Source organism: Battus philenor, unplaced genomic scaffold (assembly GCF_028537555.1).
Source record: "Battus philenor isolate CCGP_79_NKW_IND1 unplaced genomic scaffold, ilBatPhil1.0.hap1 SCAF_22, whole genome shotgun sequence".
Classification (NCBI taxonomy): domain Eukaryota; kingdom Metazoa; phylum Arthropoda; class Insecta; order Lepidoptera; family Papilionidae; genus Battus; species Battus philenor.
The window spans coordinates 1,206,954-1,227,388 of NW_027181685.1; the positions used below are offsets into that span (position 1 = coordinate 1,206,954).

Genomic DNA, 20,435 nt, shown 5'->3' on the forward strand with positions numbered 1-20,435 from the left:
GTTTATCGATGTATCTTCATTTTCAACCATATAACTAGCCGTTAGTTTTTTAATGAGACCGATTTAAAGCGGCCTTCATTCATCTGTACACCTGACATCAGAAACTATAAGGTTATCTTTTCTGCGCTACATGGCCTGTCACTTCAACCGTTGGGCTATATCGGTTATTTTGAGTCAAAATACTTGTTCAATTAATCATTTGGTCATCTGTCGACTTCCTATAAATCAATTCATGCCTTAACATATTGTCATATGGACAGAAAGTGTAATTAATAATATAAAATTTAAAGCTCCTAGATCAGGGCTTCTTAAACTATGGGTCGCGACCCCAAATGGCGTCGCGTGGCAAAATTCTGGGGTCGAGGGATTTTAATGTCAAACTAATATACATACAATTTTATAATTTTTTGTGCAATTTTTAATTTTAGATTTTTGTATGTTTTAAAACGAATTCTAAAACTGTATATTTTCATATGTATATGCATATTGTTACCTAGTAAATAAATCATCAAAAATATAATTTTTTTTATGTTTGTATGGGGTCGTTAAGAAACTCGCAATCATAAATGGGGTCGTGAATGACAAAAGTTTAAGAAGCCCTGTCCTAGATGAATGGGTTACCACGACACAAGTCTTTCACTGTGGAAATGAATTTCCATTTAACTGAGGGTCGTGGACATAGACTTCTCCAACAAATCACCAACTTTATCATGGACTTTGTTCCACTATGACAGTTGACATCCTGCGCTGCACTTGCAGTAAAGCCTGGAGGCTTTTTATATCTGTTATATAAGCAGGTATGCGATTTCGACTCGTTAACTGATTTAACTTTACCCAAATATCCTTTTCAATACGCAATCCCATTCAAATCCATACAACTAGCGTATGCACAAAGGAGCAAATCAAACGTCAACCAATCAGAGCTCGAGGAGTCGTGCGATAGTGACAGGTAGCTGTGTGAAAGAGATATCCGACAAATCAGTTCAAATGTCTCAAAATAACTTGTAACACCCTTAAAAGATCAAATATTAAAAGAAAAGGATATCATTTTATGCGAAATTCATTTCGTATATATTCCATAATGATATCTTTATATTTTGTGCAATTAATTTCATATCTTTTACATCTTCCGACCCATACAGAGTTCATACAATTTTGATAGTTTTAAACGTTAATATAAGTGTTTTTATTTAGACCTTCATTGATTATTGCGATCTTTTGCGCTGTAGTTGGCAATACTGATTTCATACAAAGTCATACATTATCTCATACAAACTCTAACAAGTTCACAAAAACCCGGAAAACTATTAAAACAATAATAGATTAAGAAAATTAACGATAAAATCGTAATATAGACGAAAACGTTAAATGCGTTATTAATTGTCATTTATACAGTTCATTAGTTTTCCACCGCTGGGAAACATGACTCTTTGAGTAAAGCTCATCACGCGAGAACAACGCGGACTGTTTATCTTACGTATATCCGTTAGTTTTAAGATAAACCTCAATATAGCCATTCAATACACACTCATACATTTTCATACAAAATACCCGAATAACCTCAAAAATAAATGAGAATTTTTGACGCACGGGACGGTTGTCTATGGTTAGGTTGATTGTCAGGGTGATGACCCTGGGTGGACATGTGAGGGTTTAGGTGATGAGACGTGGGGCGTGGAGGCCGTAGAGACGGCGGGCCAGTGGTGGCCTGTGTTGAGGCTCGTCGTCAGCATGCGGGGCCCAGTCCTGGAGACGAGCTCCGCCTGCCAGGCGATGGGTAAGCCGGTGAGCGATGGAAAAACCACCGCTGCCTTCCAACTGGGTGAGGACTATTATCACTTGTCTGAAAACGTGTAAAGTTTATTATTTTTATATTAACCTCATAGCCTACTTCGTATAATTTTATACGTCAACAGTCTACGTTGTTTTACGTTTGTAGTTGGAGGTTCTCAAGGGCTACACGAAATCTGCTTTCGATGATGAAAAACAATAATGTCGATATCAAGGTATGAAAAGGAATGAAAGAGAATGTGATGTTCAAGAGAACTTGTATATGACTATATATAGTATATAACTAGTATCTCTATAGAGAGAGAAGGAATATGTTGGCTTGACTTCACTTGTCAATGTTGACAGGTAACATTAAAAAAACACAGCGACATATTTCAAATTTGGTCCTCTATGGTAAAAATGCTGGGTGACCACTGGAATCAGTTAAATTTGGAAGTGGTCTTTTGTTAAAACAATCCGAGAACTTTAGAGATAGCTTCATCATCACCCTTACCTGTGCAATGGAGGAACCGAGTCGATGGTCTTCAGTTCACCTCTGGTGGAGACTACATTGTAGCTCTCCTGGCAGTCACATTTCACATGAATCCATTTGTCGGTGTGCCGATTTTCCACCATCACCACCAGGCCCGCCCAACCCTTGGAATGCAACCAATACTTTATATATAGGATTCTCTTTCTAAAGCATGCACACTCGTGAAGCACTTTTGAATCCTTAATCAACATAAAATGTAGGCATTGTTATCCCTACAAGAAGCTACCGCTCGGAAGGCAGTTCTGCTAAGAGCCGACGAGAAACTCAACAGTTGCTCTTTACAAATATAGTTTTATAAAGAGCGCGCGACAATAATTAGCTTCCTGAGTGAGTATTAACATTAAATTCCACGCATTAAAATCAGTATAGTATTTTTGGATAGAATAATATACTTTTTCTGATAATATCGGTTTTAAATATCACCAGAGGCAGATATGAAATTGAACTGATTAAAACTAGCAGTATATATCCTATTTTTATTCGTTGTATCAACACCGTATCTAACACTGTTTTCTATGTTTTTGCGGACAAATGAAACACTATTACAGAAATTGCGACGCAACCGTAAGAAAAAACTTCTGAGAATATCGAGCCCCGTGTAATAAATGGCTAATACTTTTTCAATACGTTTTGTGCTACGGCAATTTCTGAAGATTTCTCACCCAGGCCGCGTGGAGCATATACGACCCACACTTTAAAAATTAATAAAAGTCATTCAAGACAATTTTTCAATACCGCAAAGCTATAATTAGCGGGAAAATTTATAAATTTCAATATGCATCACGTACGCGCATGCGTGATGTGAAATTATCTATATTCAACTCTACAAATCTTTTCTTAGGAATCCATTGTTCTTCAAGGAGAGCTGCAGATGTCTTGAACGGAAAATTCAGCGGGGGTGGTACACGCACGTTCTCATGGCATGGAATGTGTTAATAAATGCCCCCCCCCTCCCTTTTTTTGGGATCTCTAGTCACCCTATCCTAAATCCATGACTGAATGAATTTCAGCAATTTTTTTTACTAACGTTCTCTTATGTTATCCTTCACAAGTTCTTTTACTTCTTTTTCTTTCTTCGGATTCTTCTTTTCTTCCTTGAAATCTTTAAATATTGTATTATTTCTAGATAAATCGACTTCGGGTGAAGAGGTGAGGTAAAGAAACATTATAGCCACCTAAAGGAGAAACCTCTCTTAAAGTCAATAATATATTTTAACTCTACCAGGAGGTAGAGCTCAGCTGGTAAGCTGCTGTGAAAGTTGTAATAAAGCGAGAGGTACAATAGAGCTTGCATAAGTCTATTGTCTTACCTACACCTTTGTAATGGGCCGTCAGCCGTCTCTTTTGTGCGAGATATTTAAACGGTTGTCACAATTTTTAAGTTTCGTGAATAATTTAAAAACAACATTAGTAAAACTACCTTAGTAAGATAATACGCGGTCATTCCCTGTCGTCCCTCGTGCCTCTGTCCTCTGGCAAGTGTGAGGCCTATGATGGCGTCTGCCAGTATATGTGGGTGAAGCGAAGGTCTCTCAACAGCCAGGGGCTTCGAGGAATGCACGGCGAGCACGTGACGGGGCCAGCCAGAGCTGTCTGCCAACTCCAAACCCGTGTGCCAGTGGTTGAATGCCAGACACACGACGAGATAGAAGCCCTTCTCCAACATCTTGTGACAGCCGACGAAACCCCTCACCTGGGACAATAATAACAGATCATTATCAAAACAAAATCCTATTTGATGTATTTGAATTTGTGGAGTGGGTAAGCCCGAAGACATATTTAAGTCACTGTTGGCCGGTCATCGTGGTGATCTTCGTCAGAGGCATATGCCTTGCTGAGGTGAAGATGAAGACTCCTGTGAGATTGATTAATTGGGCTGATTTTAATTTTTTTTAAAATAAGAACACTTTCGTAACTTAAACGCAAGAGCACTTCCAAAAGATCTATTCATATTCATATTCTTGAATTATATAGTTCAGTACACTTCTGGCAATACGAAGTCTGCAGGGACAAATAGTAAACTATAATTAATTTTTATATATACTAATCCTAATAAGTATATATATATACACACATATGTATACAGGATGTCCGGGAATGAATGGATAACCTTGAAATGTCTTATAGTACAACTTATGTCCGTTTTGAAAAAAATACGAAACATAATATATCACTAGTAGTACCTTTAATATATTTTTTTTAAAGAAAAGTCGATTTTTTTCTATCTTATTTTACTGTCTTGAACACTATGTCCAAAAATGAATGATTTCTATTGGTTTTTGTTATTTTATAATTATACACTAACTGTGCTAATAGATAAAAAGTAAACAGTATGAGTAGCTTTTGCAGTTTTTATTTAAAAAAATTCGCAAATTAATTTATTTCTGAAAAACATGCAAAAAATATTATTTAAGCGAAGTTCAAACCTCTTGGGTATGAAAAAAATGTATGAATGTATGGGTGGCCAATAATTTTAAAATAATGTCGGTTTCATGTAGATTTTATAATGGTACAATTCATAAATGTATCTTCCATAAATAGTGACTTATTGCCATTAATGTAGAAAAGGAGAAAATTTGACTAAGTAACAAAATTTGTAATATGGAAACATTTTTTAATTTGTCTCTGATCATTGGGGATTAATAAAAAACGACTTTTCTTTAAAAAAAATATATCAAAGGTACTACTTGTGATACATTATGTTTCGTATTTTTTTCAAAACGGACATAAGTTGTACTATAAGACATTTCAAGGTTATCCATTCATTACCGGACACCCTATATATGTATATAAATACATATATATGTATATATATATATATATCACTATTTTTGTTTTTCCATTATGTACACCCTAAACTACCCTCTCTTTCATGTCTCTCATCTCCATCCAAAGGTTGTCTAGTAGAGCTGGCTTCGAGCGATAAGACCGCCTCTTGTACCTGTACATAGTTTCTTTTTTTGTAGTTATTATCTATGATACTTAGTTAAATTTATTAATAGTTTTGGTGTTCAATAAAGTGCAAATAATGAAATAAAAATAACACGAATTTTGAGAAGAATGATTACCATATTATAATTACGTAACTAATTATTTTTGAAACCATTGTTTTTTAAAAAAATCTGTACCATACACCAAAAAAACTGTTAATTCAACCCTTTAAAGCAGGGGTTCTTAAACTATGAGTCGCGACCCCAAATGGGGTCGCGTAGCAAAATCCTGGGGTCGAGAGATTTTAATGTCATATATTTATATATACCATTTTATAACATCACTAGAGTTGGCGGAATACAATGGACTTGCAGCGTCTAGACACGTGCATTTGTTGAAGGTTTTAAACTAATATAAATACAATTTAATAATTTTTTGTGCAATTTTTAATTATAGATTTTTGTATGTTTAAAAACGAATTCTAAAAGTATATAATTATATTTATATATATGTATATTGTTACCTAATAAAAAAATCATCAAAAAATGTTAATTTTTTTATACTTGTATGGGGTCGTCAAGAATCTCGCAATCATAAATGGGGTCGTGAATGACAAAAGTTTAAGAAGCCCTGCTTTAAAGATTTAGTCTTATAACTAATCATCCTGTATATCTAAATAAAGTTGTATATTTATCCTTCTCACAACGCACCTGCCTTTTGCTGTGCGCCACCAGTTTGCCCACTTGTGCGCTTGGTCCAGACTTTGTTCTGAACACCACTACGCACAAATCCAGTTGAGAGCGCTGACTTTTCGCTGAATTCCTAAAAAATATAATTTGATTTTAAAAAATTTCCAGCTGTCGGGCAAAATCCTCTTACGATACACAAACACACACACACACACACACACACACATATATATATATATATATATATATATATATATATATATATATATATATATGCCGTTATCGAGTCCTCTTTGTTAATGTCGATTTTACCGCGCGGTGCACCTTTTATACGTTTATAATTGAATATTATTAGCGCCCTCTCTCGACACCTCGAGCAGAGTTCGGACATACATAATAATAATATACAGTAATACCCCGCTTTACTAACTTTTTTAATAACGCGAATTGCAAATTTCGCGCTCAAATGCCTCGAATTACGCGAAAGAGTGCATATAATTATAATGTAGTCATCAACTTCTCTATGGTGTCTTGACCATCTGTCAAACAATTAAAAACAATGTTGGGTCTTATGAACGTATTTTACAAGAACGTAAACAAAACGTTACCCAAAAGACAATAGATGTATTTTTCCGTTAAAAATAAGAGTATGTGTTGCATAAAGTGTACCTAGAATTAAAGTGATTGATTAAAATGATTTGTATTTTTTTGTAATAATTTTTGACTATGTTTAAACATAAACCTCGTTATACGCGAATTTCAGTTAACGCGATATTTTTGGAACGTATCCCTCGCGTAAAGCGGGGTTACTGTATATATATATATATATATATATATATATATATATATATATAAAACCCCTAACATTTGATTAACATAGTTAAAAATCGAAATTAACATAATATAGATTACGCTTTTAAAGTCTCAAGTGACAGTGGTCAGGGCATATTGCTAGTGCATCACCGGTAGCTGTTAGGGGGTGAAATGTTTTCAAGTGGCGATCATCAGCCAGTAGACGCGGCGTGGACAAGTCCAGCCCCACTAGGTGGACAAACGACACAGTTACTATATCGGTAAGTCGCTGATCTTTGGGAATCAATACCTTGCAGTGATAAAAGAAGACGCCATTGAAAATGCTTATTTTGGCCTATTAAGATTTAAAATTATTTTTTTATTAATGGCCTTCTCATGTTTATAATCCTGTATAATATAGTTTTGTATCAAGAACATTCAGACGCCTTCCACCCCACCCCTCTTTTGGATCCCAAAAATTTTATCTGATCTAACACAACCAGAGATACTTGAACCAAGACAATTGTCATATAATACCAAGAATTAAAGTGACCTCAACTCACCTCTGACCCTCTTGAAACAGCGTGAAGTCAACCTCCGTGGGCTGCGTGGCGGTGAGAAGTAGGCAGGTGAGATGGCGCGTGGACGACATGGGGGGTAGGATTCCAGCCAACCTCACCTCATGCCAGCCGACGCGTACTTTGCAGATATCGATGCAGTCAAAGTATCTGACATATAAAAATGTTTATCTAAAGTAGGCATATATTCGTCCTAGGTGATGGTGCACTCTCTAAGTAAGGTCCTTACTCTGAGGAGAATACTACAAAACAAATACCCAGTACCTTAAACTTAAGCCGATAAAAATCTCACTAGCCAAGGGTACAGATCAAAGACAAGTTCAAAGACACTATCACCAAAGGTCCTTGTTCTGAGAAGAATATCAAATCAAACTCCCTGAACCTTAATCCTAAGCCGATAAAAATCTCCCTATCCTAGGGTACAGTTCAGAGACAGTTTCAAAGACACTATCACCAAAGGTCCTTGCTCTGAGGAGAATATTACAAAACAAACACCCTGTACCTTACACCCAGACCAATAATGATCTCACTAGCCAAGAGTACAGATCAAAGACAGGTTCAAAGACGCCATCACCAAGTCTCAGGGGCTAAAGATCGAGTCTGTCTTCTTGTTCATATAACAACAGGACACCCTCGGGCACGTCACACGAACGAAACTTGCGATGCGAATACGGCAACCGCACAGATACTGGCGCACAACCTGATGATGCCAATATGGAGTAGGGATGAGGAAGTGGTCTCACGAAACGTAATTTTAAAAACCGAACATTGTTAGAGCGCCGTTTAAAATAAACAAGACAACAATGATTTTCACATGATCTGTCACGTGACTTTTGAGTAGTGGGGTAGGGGGTAGCATATAAATGGAAGGGCGGGACACTGGTCAGTGTAACATCTGAAGATGCCCCGTGAAGGGGTGAAACACGTGTAGAGTGAATTAACGGTTGTAGTTGTTTCTCATTGTTTACCGCACGCGTATTTATCAGCGAAGAAGTGCAGCTTCTTCGGTGCGACCTTTGAGGGAGGCGTATACCTTGCAGTGGGCGTCTATCAGCTGATAAGAAGAAGAAGAATTTTTAAATTAAAAAGCTCGCTCTGTATTTTTAATTTCGACCTTTTTAATGTTTAAATATGATTATATACAGCAGTAGTCGAAACACAACTACCACTGTCAATTCACTCAACACGTATTTCACCCCTCCACTGGGCATCCCCGGGTGTAATTTTACACCGACTAGTGCCAAACACCGAGTGTCCAAACGTTTTGAGCTGCCTGCATTGTTTACCGCACGCCCATTTATCAGCGGACTGACGGGCGGTGCACTTTATTGCACGACTACTGCTGCATAGCGGAAGTAGCTATATATTAGTCCCTTTCTTAGTTAGGATAGACTTCAAAGTAAAGCCTGAATCTATTAGATAACAATGATTTAAAATACATTAGTTCACTTCAATAAAAATCTAATTAGAAATGGGATGATCCGCAGAGGAACCAAGATCACTGACGTAACTTAAATAGTTGCTCATCTGAAATGGCAACGGGAGGGGACATCGCTCTGCAACCAATGACCGCTGGAGCCGAAGTTTTCTGAAATAGCGACCACAAGCAGGTAGACTTAGCGTGAGTAGGTGCCCACTGTCTAGACCGACGACATAGAAATCGAAGGAAATCTTTTCAGGGAGGCCTATATCTTGCAGTGGACTGAAAGAGCTCTATCAGCTGAAAGAAGAGTTAAACATATTTTAAGTAAGAAAAGGACCAATATTTAGCCACAGAGATTGACTCTGTGATTTGACTCTGTGTTTGGCACTAATCGGTATAACATAACTCCTGAAGATGCCCCGTGGAGGGGTGAAACACGTGTTGAGTAATTTGACGGTGGCGGTTGTGTGATTCGCATTGTTTGGTGCATTTCAATGCACGACTACCACTGCATGCGCGGAAGTGGCTAAATATTGGTCCTTTTCTTACTTAAGATGGACTTCCGCGAGGTAACGCCTGATTTCATTAAAACATATTTTAACATGAAGACCACGGTGTTCGACATCACGGAAATCTATGAGCCATTAAAAAAAAAACTCATCTAATTTTATTTTGTGCACTTCACCGATCAGGTCCCATTTAGAAACATCAAATTTTTAATTTAATACCATTATAAAATCATTTTTTCTTCTGACATTCATCTTTTGTATACAATTGTACAGTATAATTTAAAATGGATAGTAAACGAAGGTGGGAACTGACTTGAGAACATCATCGAAGCCGATCCAGAAGACTCCATGGTCGCGATCATCTGGCGCTGCGTGTGGGGCAACAGCACGGCGTAGGGCTTCGCTCCAGCGCGGGCACGCATGCGCCCATGCGCCTCGCCACGTGTAATGACCCCATGGGTTGCGCAGGCGCACGAGACGCAATGGTTCACCCCCGCCACCACCCCCGCACAGTTCCACGACGTCCAACACAGAGTACGCGTGTCGGGGTCGCAGTCCCAGTCTTTGGTATTCCTCTTCATCCACCTGTAAAGTTCAACAGATTAACTCCTGTTGGCAACTTTTTTACACTACAATGTCAAAGTCAAAATAGTTTTATTATATGAGATCATTATTCATTTATAATTGTCGTAGCACGCCATCTACCGAGAAAAACTAACAACTTGGTGGGGTTGTAACTATTTTGACAACTGTTTTAAAAAAATCCGTTTATTTTAAATTTAGAACAATTCATATTTCCAAATATATTCATCGTGAACAGACTCTGAAATACAATAGAGTAATATGCCTTTAAGTATAGCCTTTGTTTAATAATAATAATAATAATAATCTCTTTAATTTATTACGAGACAAATATATACACCGTTCTTGAGTTTAGTATTTATTTCAATTAGACATTTCAGTATCTGTTTTACTTCATCTTTTCTTACTATTATTTCAATTTAAGCTATATTATGGCAGGAGAAATAAGGTTTTATTTATAAAATATGTTCTTTCAATATGTGATAATAAATTTTCGTTGTACCTTCATATTCCCTCCACCACAACTGGCACCCATAAGAAAACAAGCCTGCCGTGAAGACAGCAGTTGTGCCCACACGAGATCTCGGTCCAGCTGTTCCAGCGGGGCTCCGCCCCCTGTACCGCCTCCAGCCCCGCCCGCTTGCAGAGACACCGACTCGCATGGTGCTCCAGTCAAGGTGCAAAGACCTGGAATATGTATAGTTGAGATAATAGTATTTGTCTGTAGAAAGAGAAAGATACAACTGACAATAATAACATATACACACAGACACTACATGTAACAATGCTTCTTCTTAGACGTATATCTTCATTGTTGAAGATCGTGCTTTGGTCAAGGATTCAACGAGTCGGCTCCTCAGGTCTCTATGACCTGGTTTCCTGAGTGCTTTTGTTATTGAGACGCCCATCACCACCCATAGTCTGCCCACCAGGTTGATCATCGCCATCTTAGTCACATTTCTTCTGCTTTTACTACGACAACCAGCTTATCTAGACTTTCTTGTTGCCTCCGTACTGAGTCGAAGCAGCCTAGAATCTGCTTGCAGCAGATGGTGGAGAGCCTGGTATTTTAGTCCGGAACACATTTCATAAGCGTCAAGTTACTATTTATTTTGTTATCTTTTTTATTTTTTACTTCTGCTTCGCACAGTATTATAATCGTGGAGGAAATGCAGGAAGAAACGTAGATTTTCGTAATAAAATACTATATAATATTAAATTTTTTCCAACGTTTCTAAACACTATGTATAGGTATTTCTATTCAAAATTTCGTTCCCGTTTTTTCATCTCAATAATAACGTTTTAACCGGTTTTAAATAATATTTTTAAACAGAGAAAAGAAAATACAAAGACTTATGAGTGATCAGCGAGAGAAAGGGAGCGAATATGAAATGCATATATATATATATATATATGTATATATATATATACATGTATGTATGTGTATATATATGTATGTATGTGTATATATAAAATTCAATTTATCTCAACATGATTGTAAATTACTTTTGTAATTCATAAATGAATTTATAATTCTCGTTTTTATGGAAATAAATAATAAGTAATAGAGGATATAACAATCGCCTCTTGACTGGCGGGTCGATCGCATTGTGATAGTATGGTACGCAGAGGAAGCTGGTGTCCATCTTCTGTAAACTTGTTTTTGGGCAGTGACGATACTATATAATTAATGCACAAAGTGTGAATTACGCTAGATTGTTTTCCGGGAATCAAACTCGCGTCCCACGATCGCAAGGCACAATCCTCTACCGCTGGTCTATATCATCATACTTTGTAGTAATAAATACCGACGAAAAATTAAAGACAAAAAAAGTAGTACCATGGCGATGTTTGAATGAGGTCTATGCCCAGCAGTGGGCATCTATTCGCTGAAAAAAAGAATAATTACCTTCAATAGCTCTGCCCGACACGAGGGCCTCGTAGCATCCGTGCAGCTTTGCTACAGCCTTTTCTATTAACGGCACCCATAGCTGCTTCCTTTTCGCCTGTTACAACATGTTCATCAAATGTTACAAAATATATATTGCTGAAAATCCTTATAGCAAAGCTGAAGATCACACAAGGACCAAGAAAAGAAGGGATAAGATCAGAATTCATCAGCTGGGACATTCCATACAATCATACATCCACCCATACAATCATACATCTACCCATACATACATAATGAGCGTAATGTTTATTACAGTGCATATATACGTATATTAGCTATATCTCTGATAAGAGCAAACGACTAATAAAATAAGGCACTACATTAATCCGTTTGAGCAGTGATTCCCAAAGTGGTCTATATCGACCCCAAGAGGTCTATGACAACCTGCAAGGGGTCTACGTCAGCGAAAAATAATTTGGGGGTCCATGAAATGAAAATAGTGGTCCACGATAGTGAATCTCAACACATACACTGATTTTACTAACCTAACCTAACCTATTTACTTACATCATACTATCTTATAATATCAAAACATTTACATTATTTATAAAAATACCTATGAAGTAAAAAAATTATTGCCTATGTTATTTTATTTATAGTTTATTTTATGTTTATTTTATGTTACATATATTTTACATAACAGATACAAAATTTTTATTTTGAGTAGTTTTAATATAAATTCAATTAATAAATGTATAAATTAACATGTGATTTTACTTTAAGTTTTTAACACTAAACTTCACTACAGTTAGAAATTTATAGGAAATCAATATCAGGTAAGAAGGGGGTCTACCCAACACGGAAAAACATGGCAAGGGGTCTACGACACAAAAAAGTTTGGGGAACTCTGTATTAGAGAAAGTCACGACCTATCTATAACTGAATACAACCTTCTCATACATGCACTCTTGTCATAGTGGTCGTGGTCATATTCCAGCCGGTTCTGCTGCCCATGCTGCTCTAACCGTCGCCAAGCAACTTTATATTTGGTAGAGTAAGACAATTCATTTCCTGACAGTTTTGATTTGACCACAAGATCGCTTGCCTTCCACATTCCCTTGCACCATGCATGTTCCATTGAGTCCTCATCACTGGTCATATGTCCAAAGGACTTGAGTCTTAACGGATCCTTTGTACTACTTGCCCAACATTGGGCCACAGACTTATAAAAACTCCTGCACTCTAAATTAAATATTTGATGACCTGACCTCTCATTCCGACGTACAACGTCACTCGCCATTTCTAAAACACCCTGTATCATCCACAATATTATCATGTTACCTGCGAATAAACGAGCTGGCCCTTCTTATTGCAAGGAAGCAGGTCATCGACGGTGACGGTTAGCCAACGACCGTCCTTACAAAGACGAAGCTGGTAAGCACCTCGAGCAGGCTCTCCTCGCACCAGGACACCCCGAACCAGAGCTGACCGCTCCGCCAACACTGCAAGTGCTGACAGTAGCCAGCAGTTACCTAGCACACCTGGAAAAGGAACATAGATTCATAGCAACTTACAGTTATAATGAAACTAATGCCTATTTATGATGGATTAATACTTTATACCTAACCTGATGCCTATTATTGACCGATTCCTACTTTATACCGAAACTGATGCCAACTCGTGAAGGATTACTAATTTATACCGAAACTGATGCCTACTCGTGTAGCATTACTACTTTATACCGAAACTGATGCCTACTCGTGTAGCATTACTACTTTATACCGAAACTGATGCTTACTCGTGAAGGATTACTACTCTATACCGAAACTGATGCTTACTCGTGAAGGATTACTACTCTATACCGAAACTGATGCTTACTCGTGAAGGATTACTATTTTATACCGAAACTGATGCCTACTCGTGTAGCATTACTACTTTATACCGAAACTGATGCCTACTCGTGTAGCATTACTACTTTATACCGAAACTGATGCCTACTCGTGTAGCATTACTACTTTATACCGAAACTGATGCCTACTCGTGTAGCATTACTACTTTATACCGAAACTGATGCTTACTCGTGAAGGATTACTACTCTATACCGAAACTGATGCCTACTCGTGTAGGATTATTACTTTATACCGAAACTGATGCCTACTCGTGAAGGATTACTACTTTATACCGAAACTGATACCTACTCTTGTAGGATTACTACTTTATACCGAAACTGAAGCTTACTCGTGAAGGATTACTTCTGTATACCGAAACTGATGCCTACTCGTGAAGGATTACTACTTTATACCGAAACTGATGCCTACTCGTGTAGGATTACTACTTTATACCAAAACTGATGCCTAGTCGTGTAGGATTACTACTTTATACCGAAACTGATGCCTACTCATGTAGGATTACTACTTTATACCGAAACTGATGCCTACTCGTGTAGGATTACTACTTTATACCGAAACTGATGCCTACTCGTGTAGGATTACTACTTTATACCGAAACTGATGCCTACTCGTGTAGGATTACTACTTTATACCGAAACTGATGCCTACTCATGAAGGATAACTACTTTATACCAAAACTAATGACTACTCGTGTAGGATTACTACCTTATACCGAAACTGATGCCTACTCGTGTAGGATTTCTATTTCATACCGAAACTGATGCCTAATCGTGAAGGATTACTAATTTATACCGAAATGATGCCTATTTGTAAAGCATGACTACTTAAACACGGCTTATAACTATAGAGCTGCCAACAATATATTACATATCGTAATTTTAAATAAATTTACCTTGTGAGATATCGGAGGGCCGAGGTTCACGGAAGACGACCCATGGCAGCCGAGGGTCCGCGTCCACGTGTATCTGGTGTGGTCGCAGCCAGCGGGCTGCAGCCCCTCCTTCACCAGCGCCTCCGTAGTACAAAGACCGCGCCGCTGCAGGAAATGACTCGTCTACGTACGGTTCGCCCGTCTGTGAAAACAATCGTAAGTCATCACCACGACTTCATAATTTCCGTCGTACGACATCCACTGGTGGAAATAGGCCCCTCCCGTAGATCACCCGAAACTAACCTAACCAATCACCGACGACAAACGACCTATCTCACGAATTTAACCTAACGTTGATTTATCGGAAATGCTTTGAAATGTTAAGAATCATCATTCCTATCATTTCATTCAAATGACGTCCACTGCTGCACATAGGCCGTTCCTATAGATTTGTAATAAGACCTGTTGGCAACGACCTGCACCTATAATCCGAAACTAATCTAACGTTGATTTATGGGAAATCCTTTGAAATGTTAAATATCATTTCAGTCGTAAGACGCCTATTGCTGAATATAGCTCTTCCCTATATTTTTGTGATAAGACCGTTTAGAAGCGATCTGCAGGCAGTATTTTCTTTGTCTGTCATTTATGTAAGTTATAAACAGCAAGAAAACATTAACAACAGAGTGGTACACAAATATATTTTTGCGTTTAGTTTTTAGAAAAGGTTTAAGAACTAGTCCTCTATAGTAGGTCAAACCACAAAGTGGACAGAAAATGTTTTTACCACATAAAGGTCGTCATAAAACGCTGAATGCAGACCACTTCCAATCTGTCTTATTTTGGTCCCCGCTATTGGAAATCTGTCATACAATTCACATTCACAGGGACAGTTTTTACTCAATCATTTATTCACATTCTTCGTATATCCTTCTTCCTAGTATCTCTGAATTATTCTCCTTATGTCATATCTTTCATTCCTTCCCTCTTATTCTTCACCGTCCTCCCGAATTGCTATTTTAAACAACAAGGTTCACCGACCCTGGCGGTTTGTGGTCTCCTCCCGAAGCTATCGCACGAATTAAATTTAACGTTGATTTATGGGACATTCTCTTATATGCTAATTGTCATCATCATTTCACCTGCAAGATGTCCACAGCTGGATGTAGGCTTTGATACATTTCTAAGACCAATTGGAATCGGGCTGCATCCGGTCTTTCAACAATTTTAAGGTTATAGATATAGATGGATTTCCTTCGCTACTTTTGCTGGTCAATAATTTCCACTTTAGAACCTTAAGGCTTTTTTCGGTCTGGCTTCTGCCACTTTAACTTTTCAATCCAACGTTATGCGACCTAGTAAGCCTATATGCTTACTCATCACATTTTCCTCTCCAAGACAACGTCCTTCATCACCTCCAACACAGCTATACTGCAGATCATCACCAATACGCCATGTATATCCTACTATACATAAGTTCATCAATAATCTAAGTTATATACGGGTTAAACGACTGCACAATTCCCTGTTTACCTTTACGTTATTTTAAACCTAAATTATTATTTCATGTAAACAATTCCTTATAACAACGGGTTTCAATTTATTCTTACCGCAGAACACTGAGCGAGGACTTCCTGCCACTGCGTCCACGCGTGACTCTCTTCTCGCAGCCGTAGTATCTCCATGGGTGTGCTCTCTTGACGTTCAGCATCAGATCCGTCCGCTGGGGAATCCAAGGGTTAACTTTTACATGTTTTACATCTCGTTATTGGGGATCGCGACCCTTTTATAATAATTTTTCGTACGATCTGTAAATGGAATGGGTGTCCACTCGCCTTATCACCTAATGCCCAAATGCAAAAAGGAAAAGCTATGATAACTTGGAAAAACTATTGATCGACGTCGATCACGAGGCTGCAGCCGCATGGGGTGGTCGGATAACGACCAAACCACGATCACTACCACAGTACCTCAAGCAATATCTAAGTAGCGAAGATCATCACAGATGACGAAACATACCCCGGAATAGCTATATTTTGCTTAAGATTTTTCTTAAATTTTGTCTAAAAAGTTCTATGACGAACAGTCCCACTACGTCGGACTGTCCTGTCCGCGGCGGCAACATGCGCGCCCTAGCGCATTGACGTAAGCCAGCGGCCCGGATCCCCGGTCGCTCGGCGCGCGCGTCTCGCTCACTCTCGGTCCGGCCGCACATCAGCGCACGCGCAAGCGCGCCGCAATAAACTCTCGTTCCGACACGCCTACCTTTGTATAGTGGTTGTGTGAACAATAAATTAGGATTTTCTAAATTGCATCCGTTTATTTCATTACACCACCACAGTTCCTACTTTTCTCTCTCATCCCTCCTCTCTCTCTATATATATATTTCTTTCCCATGATGAGTCATTTTTAAATCACCTTTACCAATTGCAAATAAAGCTTCTCTAGAACTTTTTTAATCCATATATGTCTGCTTTTTTATAATAGAACACTTAAGTCTTGTCAAGATATTAAACACTTGTTGTGTGATTCGCATTGATTGCCGCATACGCATTTATCAGCGGGCTGGCGGGCGGTGCACTTTGTTGCACGACTACCACTGCATGTGCGGAAGTGGCTAAATATTGGTCCTTTTCTTACTTAGGATAGACTTCCGCAAGGTAACGCCTGATTTCATTAAATATATATTAAACACTGTTCTTTACGTGAAAACCAATTTAAAATATATGTGAGACTAAAAACACTAAAAGCTATAAATTAACAATTTAATTTGTATAATTTTCCAGTCGCAATTAAATGTTGTCTCTTTCGAACTGAATATAACTCTTTTACTCGTATTAGATAACGTAATTTATATTGGTTTAATGTACTTGTAACATTACTTTGTATGCTGTCGAATAATCTCACTGCCAGAGGTACGTACAAAACTAGCCTATTTTGGACAGCCACAGTACTTTTGTTGGCACAAATCTATCAATAATATTTTTTATTTATTTATTTATTTTATTTAATATTCTTTATTGTACACGATAAGATACATAATATACAGATACAATAATATACAGAAAAGTACAATGGGCGATCTTATCACTCAAGGCAATCTCTTACAGACAACCATAGTATGGAAAAGATAATATTACTTATAAAGGGTAGTTCACGTGTACAAAAAAAATACATATTCACTAACAAATGAACATAAATATACATAAACATACACAGACATACATACATACGTATATAACATATATACTTATAATAAAAAAGGTTTGATACTAATAATATTTATGTATTTTTATATCACTGTTATATGCATTTCTGTACTTCGATAAATAAATAAATTATTATTTGGCTTACGGGAGTCGTCATCGTCGAGACATGGCTGATCAGGAGCGGCTGGCAGCAGGCGGCTACGCGGCGACTGGCACATATCACACGCAGCTGCGCTTGCGCAGTTAACGAACGTGCACTCCGAACACGCCCACTCACCTGTATCCCCCCTGAAATTAAGCACTCAACTATATATCTGTCCTTTTCTAACTCGCATATTTCAATATGTGTGCGTTTATCTCCTTTCTTCTATCGGAGAACAAGACGCACCGATTTACAATCGAAATCCCTTTTTATAAGGCTTTTATAAGGTGAAAAGCCAAGAAGTGGAACAACCAAGTCAATAATGAATAGGCTTCTTCTAGGTAAGCAAGTAACATCGTAGACCATGGCATAGCATAAGGAAGAGTCATAAGTCAAATGCTTTACCTATTTTCGATATATATTAAAGATTTTTGATTTTAAAGGGAATCCCCGTATTTTAATAGGATGACGCAATTATAAACAAAAGTGTTGCCATCATTTGTAAAAAAAAAGAGAAAATTTAAAATTAATTAAAGACTCGCACCCAAAACAATGCAACCTCGAAAATCTAATGACGCACAGTTAAAAATAATACTTATTAAATTCAAAAACGCAAAGCGAAGTATTGATGTATCTCTTAACTCATATATCTAATATATAAAATTCTCGTGTAACGGTGTTCGAACTTGAACTCCTCCGAAACGGCTTGACCGATTTTTACCAAATTTTACATGCGTATTCAGTAGGTCTGAGAATCGGCTACTATCTATTTTCCATACCCCTTAGTGATAAGGGTGGTCCACTCCTAAATTTTATTTTTAATTTTTTAGACAATTTTTTTGGTTTTTATTTTATTATGATACAGCATACAAAAATACATACAAACCTAAATTTTCACCCCTCTACGATCAACCCTTATCTTACATTTGTTATTTAAAAACTTTATTTTTTTTGCAAAACAACGTTTGCGGGATCAGCTAGTATATATATATATATATATATATATACTATACATACATATATATATATATATATATATATATATATATATATATATATATATATATATATGGCACACGTCTTGAGCAATACATAAAGTCGGGTAAATATCTTCAGCAACAGGGAGCCCCAAGGGTCTCAATTGAACGCCTTGTTTCTCCTATTTTTAAATAATTTAAACACGACTTCAAAATGTTAATATAAAATGTATGAATATGATTTAAAATTGTACCAGAGGATTTCAACTGATACTAAAATAGACAGAAAAATATATAAATATAAACTCACTTTGGTTCCGGTGGTGGCGTTTTGTGTCTGGAACCACGACGAGGTAAGGCGGGCGTGTGGCGAGTACTTCGTCTTGGCGACGGACTGCGACCTTTGGGTTTAAAGTCACCTTAGTAATTTAATCACTTTATTAATTTATTTAAACTCTTTTATATACCATAGACAATAACTAAAAACAGAACTCATATAGAGACACGCGGTATCTACCAGACAACCTTTGGATTGAGATGAGAGACATAAAGGAGAAGGCAGTTTAGGGTGTACATAAATAAACATACAAATACATACATTACTATGCACACATACATATATATAAGAATACTCATATATACAAATATTTAAGACAAAAAATTGTACTAAATGTAGTAATCTTATAATTGTTGAACGGAGTGTAAGATGATTTCAAAACGACGCCTGTATGAAAGGGATGGATGAATGCGGAAGTATAGCTGTCTCTCTCTCACGATGACACCGCCATTGTGTAAGACGCATTAAGATTTTCTATCGATTAAAATCAGTTATAATACTAAATTATCGACTATCACTAAGACCCACCCCCACTTATATACACATTGCATATATATACATATATATGTATACGTATAAACGATTAAATAACTGATGCTACATAATATCCTATTTTAGAGGCCAAAGAAGTGCTTACACTCTTACAACATACATCCACGATGTGGTCAGGTAACCATGTTAAGCATGCTCGAAGACGTTGGATGCATGTGGCTTCCAACCCAGTCTTATAAATCTGGGCAACCCCCCCCCCTTGCCTTACGTTCAGCAGTGGGCGTCCTATAGCAAACTATGATGATAACTTTAAAAGAATTAATTCAACTTCATGTATGACATTTTCATACAAATCATACAAAATCAACTTGATATCACTATACCGGTTGTGTGATTGGGGTCGGCAGAGGAGCTCGGCACGCCGTGCTTCGGAACTGGAGGCGTCTTGCAGGCCAGGCACAGGGTTGCCGACAGCGGATTTCTCAGAGTACAAGAGCTGCAAGACCTGCAATATATTTTAATTATAACATTTAAAACGTTCTATTAAAATGTTCACGAGTAGCTCTCATACAAATATACATGCATTTAACTCTCACATTTAAGAAACAAGCGCCTTAATATATTGTAATTAAAACAAATATTTATTGACTCCATTAAGCTTTACTTAGCACTTTTGATAAGTCAATATATTGACGTTAGTCTAAATATATTTGAATACATAAACATACAAAGTTCGAAATGTCGATTATATCGAGAAGAATCTGAAAACTGTGATTGGT

The 20,435-nt window shown here is 37.3% G+C and overlaps 1 protein-coding gene across 1 annotated transcript in view; it reads right to left on the reverse strand.

Moving 5' to 3' along the window:
• Nucleotides 1-823: 823 nt before the first annotated feature.
• The window catches only part of sol (small optic lobes), a 33,618-nt gene continuing 14,006 nt past the window's right edge, over nucleotides 824-20,435 (reverse strand). The window contains exons 8-21 of the mRNA XM_068766865.1: nucleotides 20,040-20,161; nucleotides 19,138-19,228; nucleotides 17,854-17,996; nucleotides 16,110-16,222; nucleotides 14,521-14,701; nucleotides 13,060-13,259; nucleotides 11,737-11,833; nucleotides 10,330-10,514; nucleotides 9,559-9,830; nucleotides 7,299-7,463; nucleotides 5,965-6,076; nucleotides 3,744-4,016; nucleotides 2,285-2,427; nucleotides 824-1,843 (exon numbers count right to left, since the gene is read on the reverse strand). Coding sequence (XP_068622966.1) covers nucleotides 1,654-1,843; nucleotides 2,285-2,427; nucleotides 3,744-4,016; nucleotides 5,965-6,076; nucleotides 7,299-7,463; nucleotides 9,559-9,830; nucleotides 10,330-10,514; nucleotides 11,737-11,833; nucleotides 13,060-13,259; nucleotides 14,521-14,701; nucleotides 16,110-16,222; nucleotides 17,854-17,996; nucleotides 19,138-19,228; nucleotides 20,040-20,161 — 2,287 coding nt within the window. The 3' untranslated portion in view covers nucleotides 824-1,653. The remainder of the gene's footprint in view (nucleotides 1,844-2,284; nucleotides 2,428-3,743; nucleotides 4,017-5,964; nucleotides 6,077-7,298; nucleotides 7,464-9,558; nucleotides 9,831-10,329; nucleotides 10,515-11,736; nucleotides 11,834-13,059; nucleotides 13,260-14,520; nucleotides 14,702-16,109; nucleotides 16,223-17,853; nucleotides 17,997-19,137; nucleotides 19,229-20,039; nucleotides 20,162-20,435) is intronic.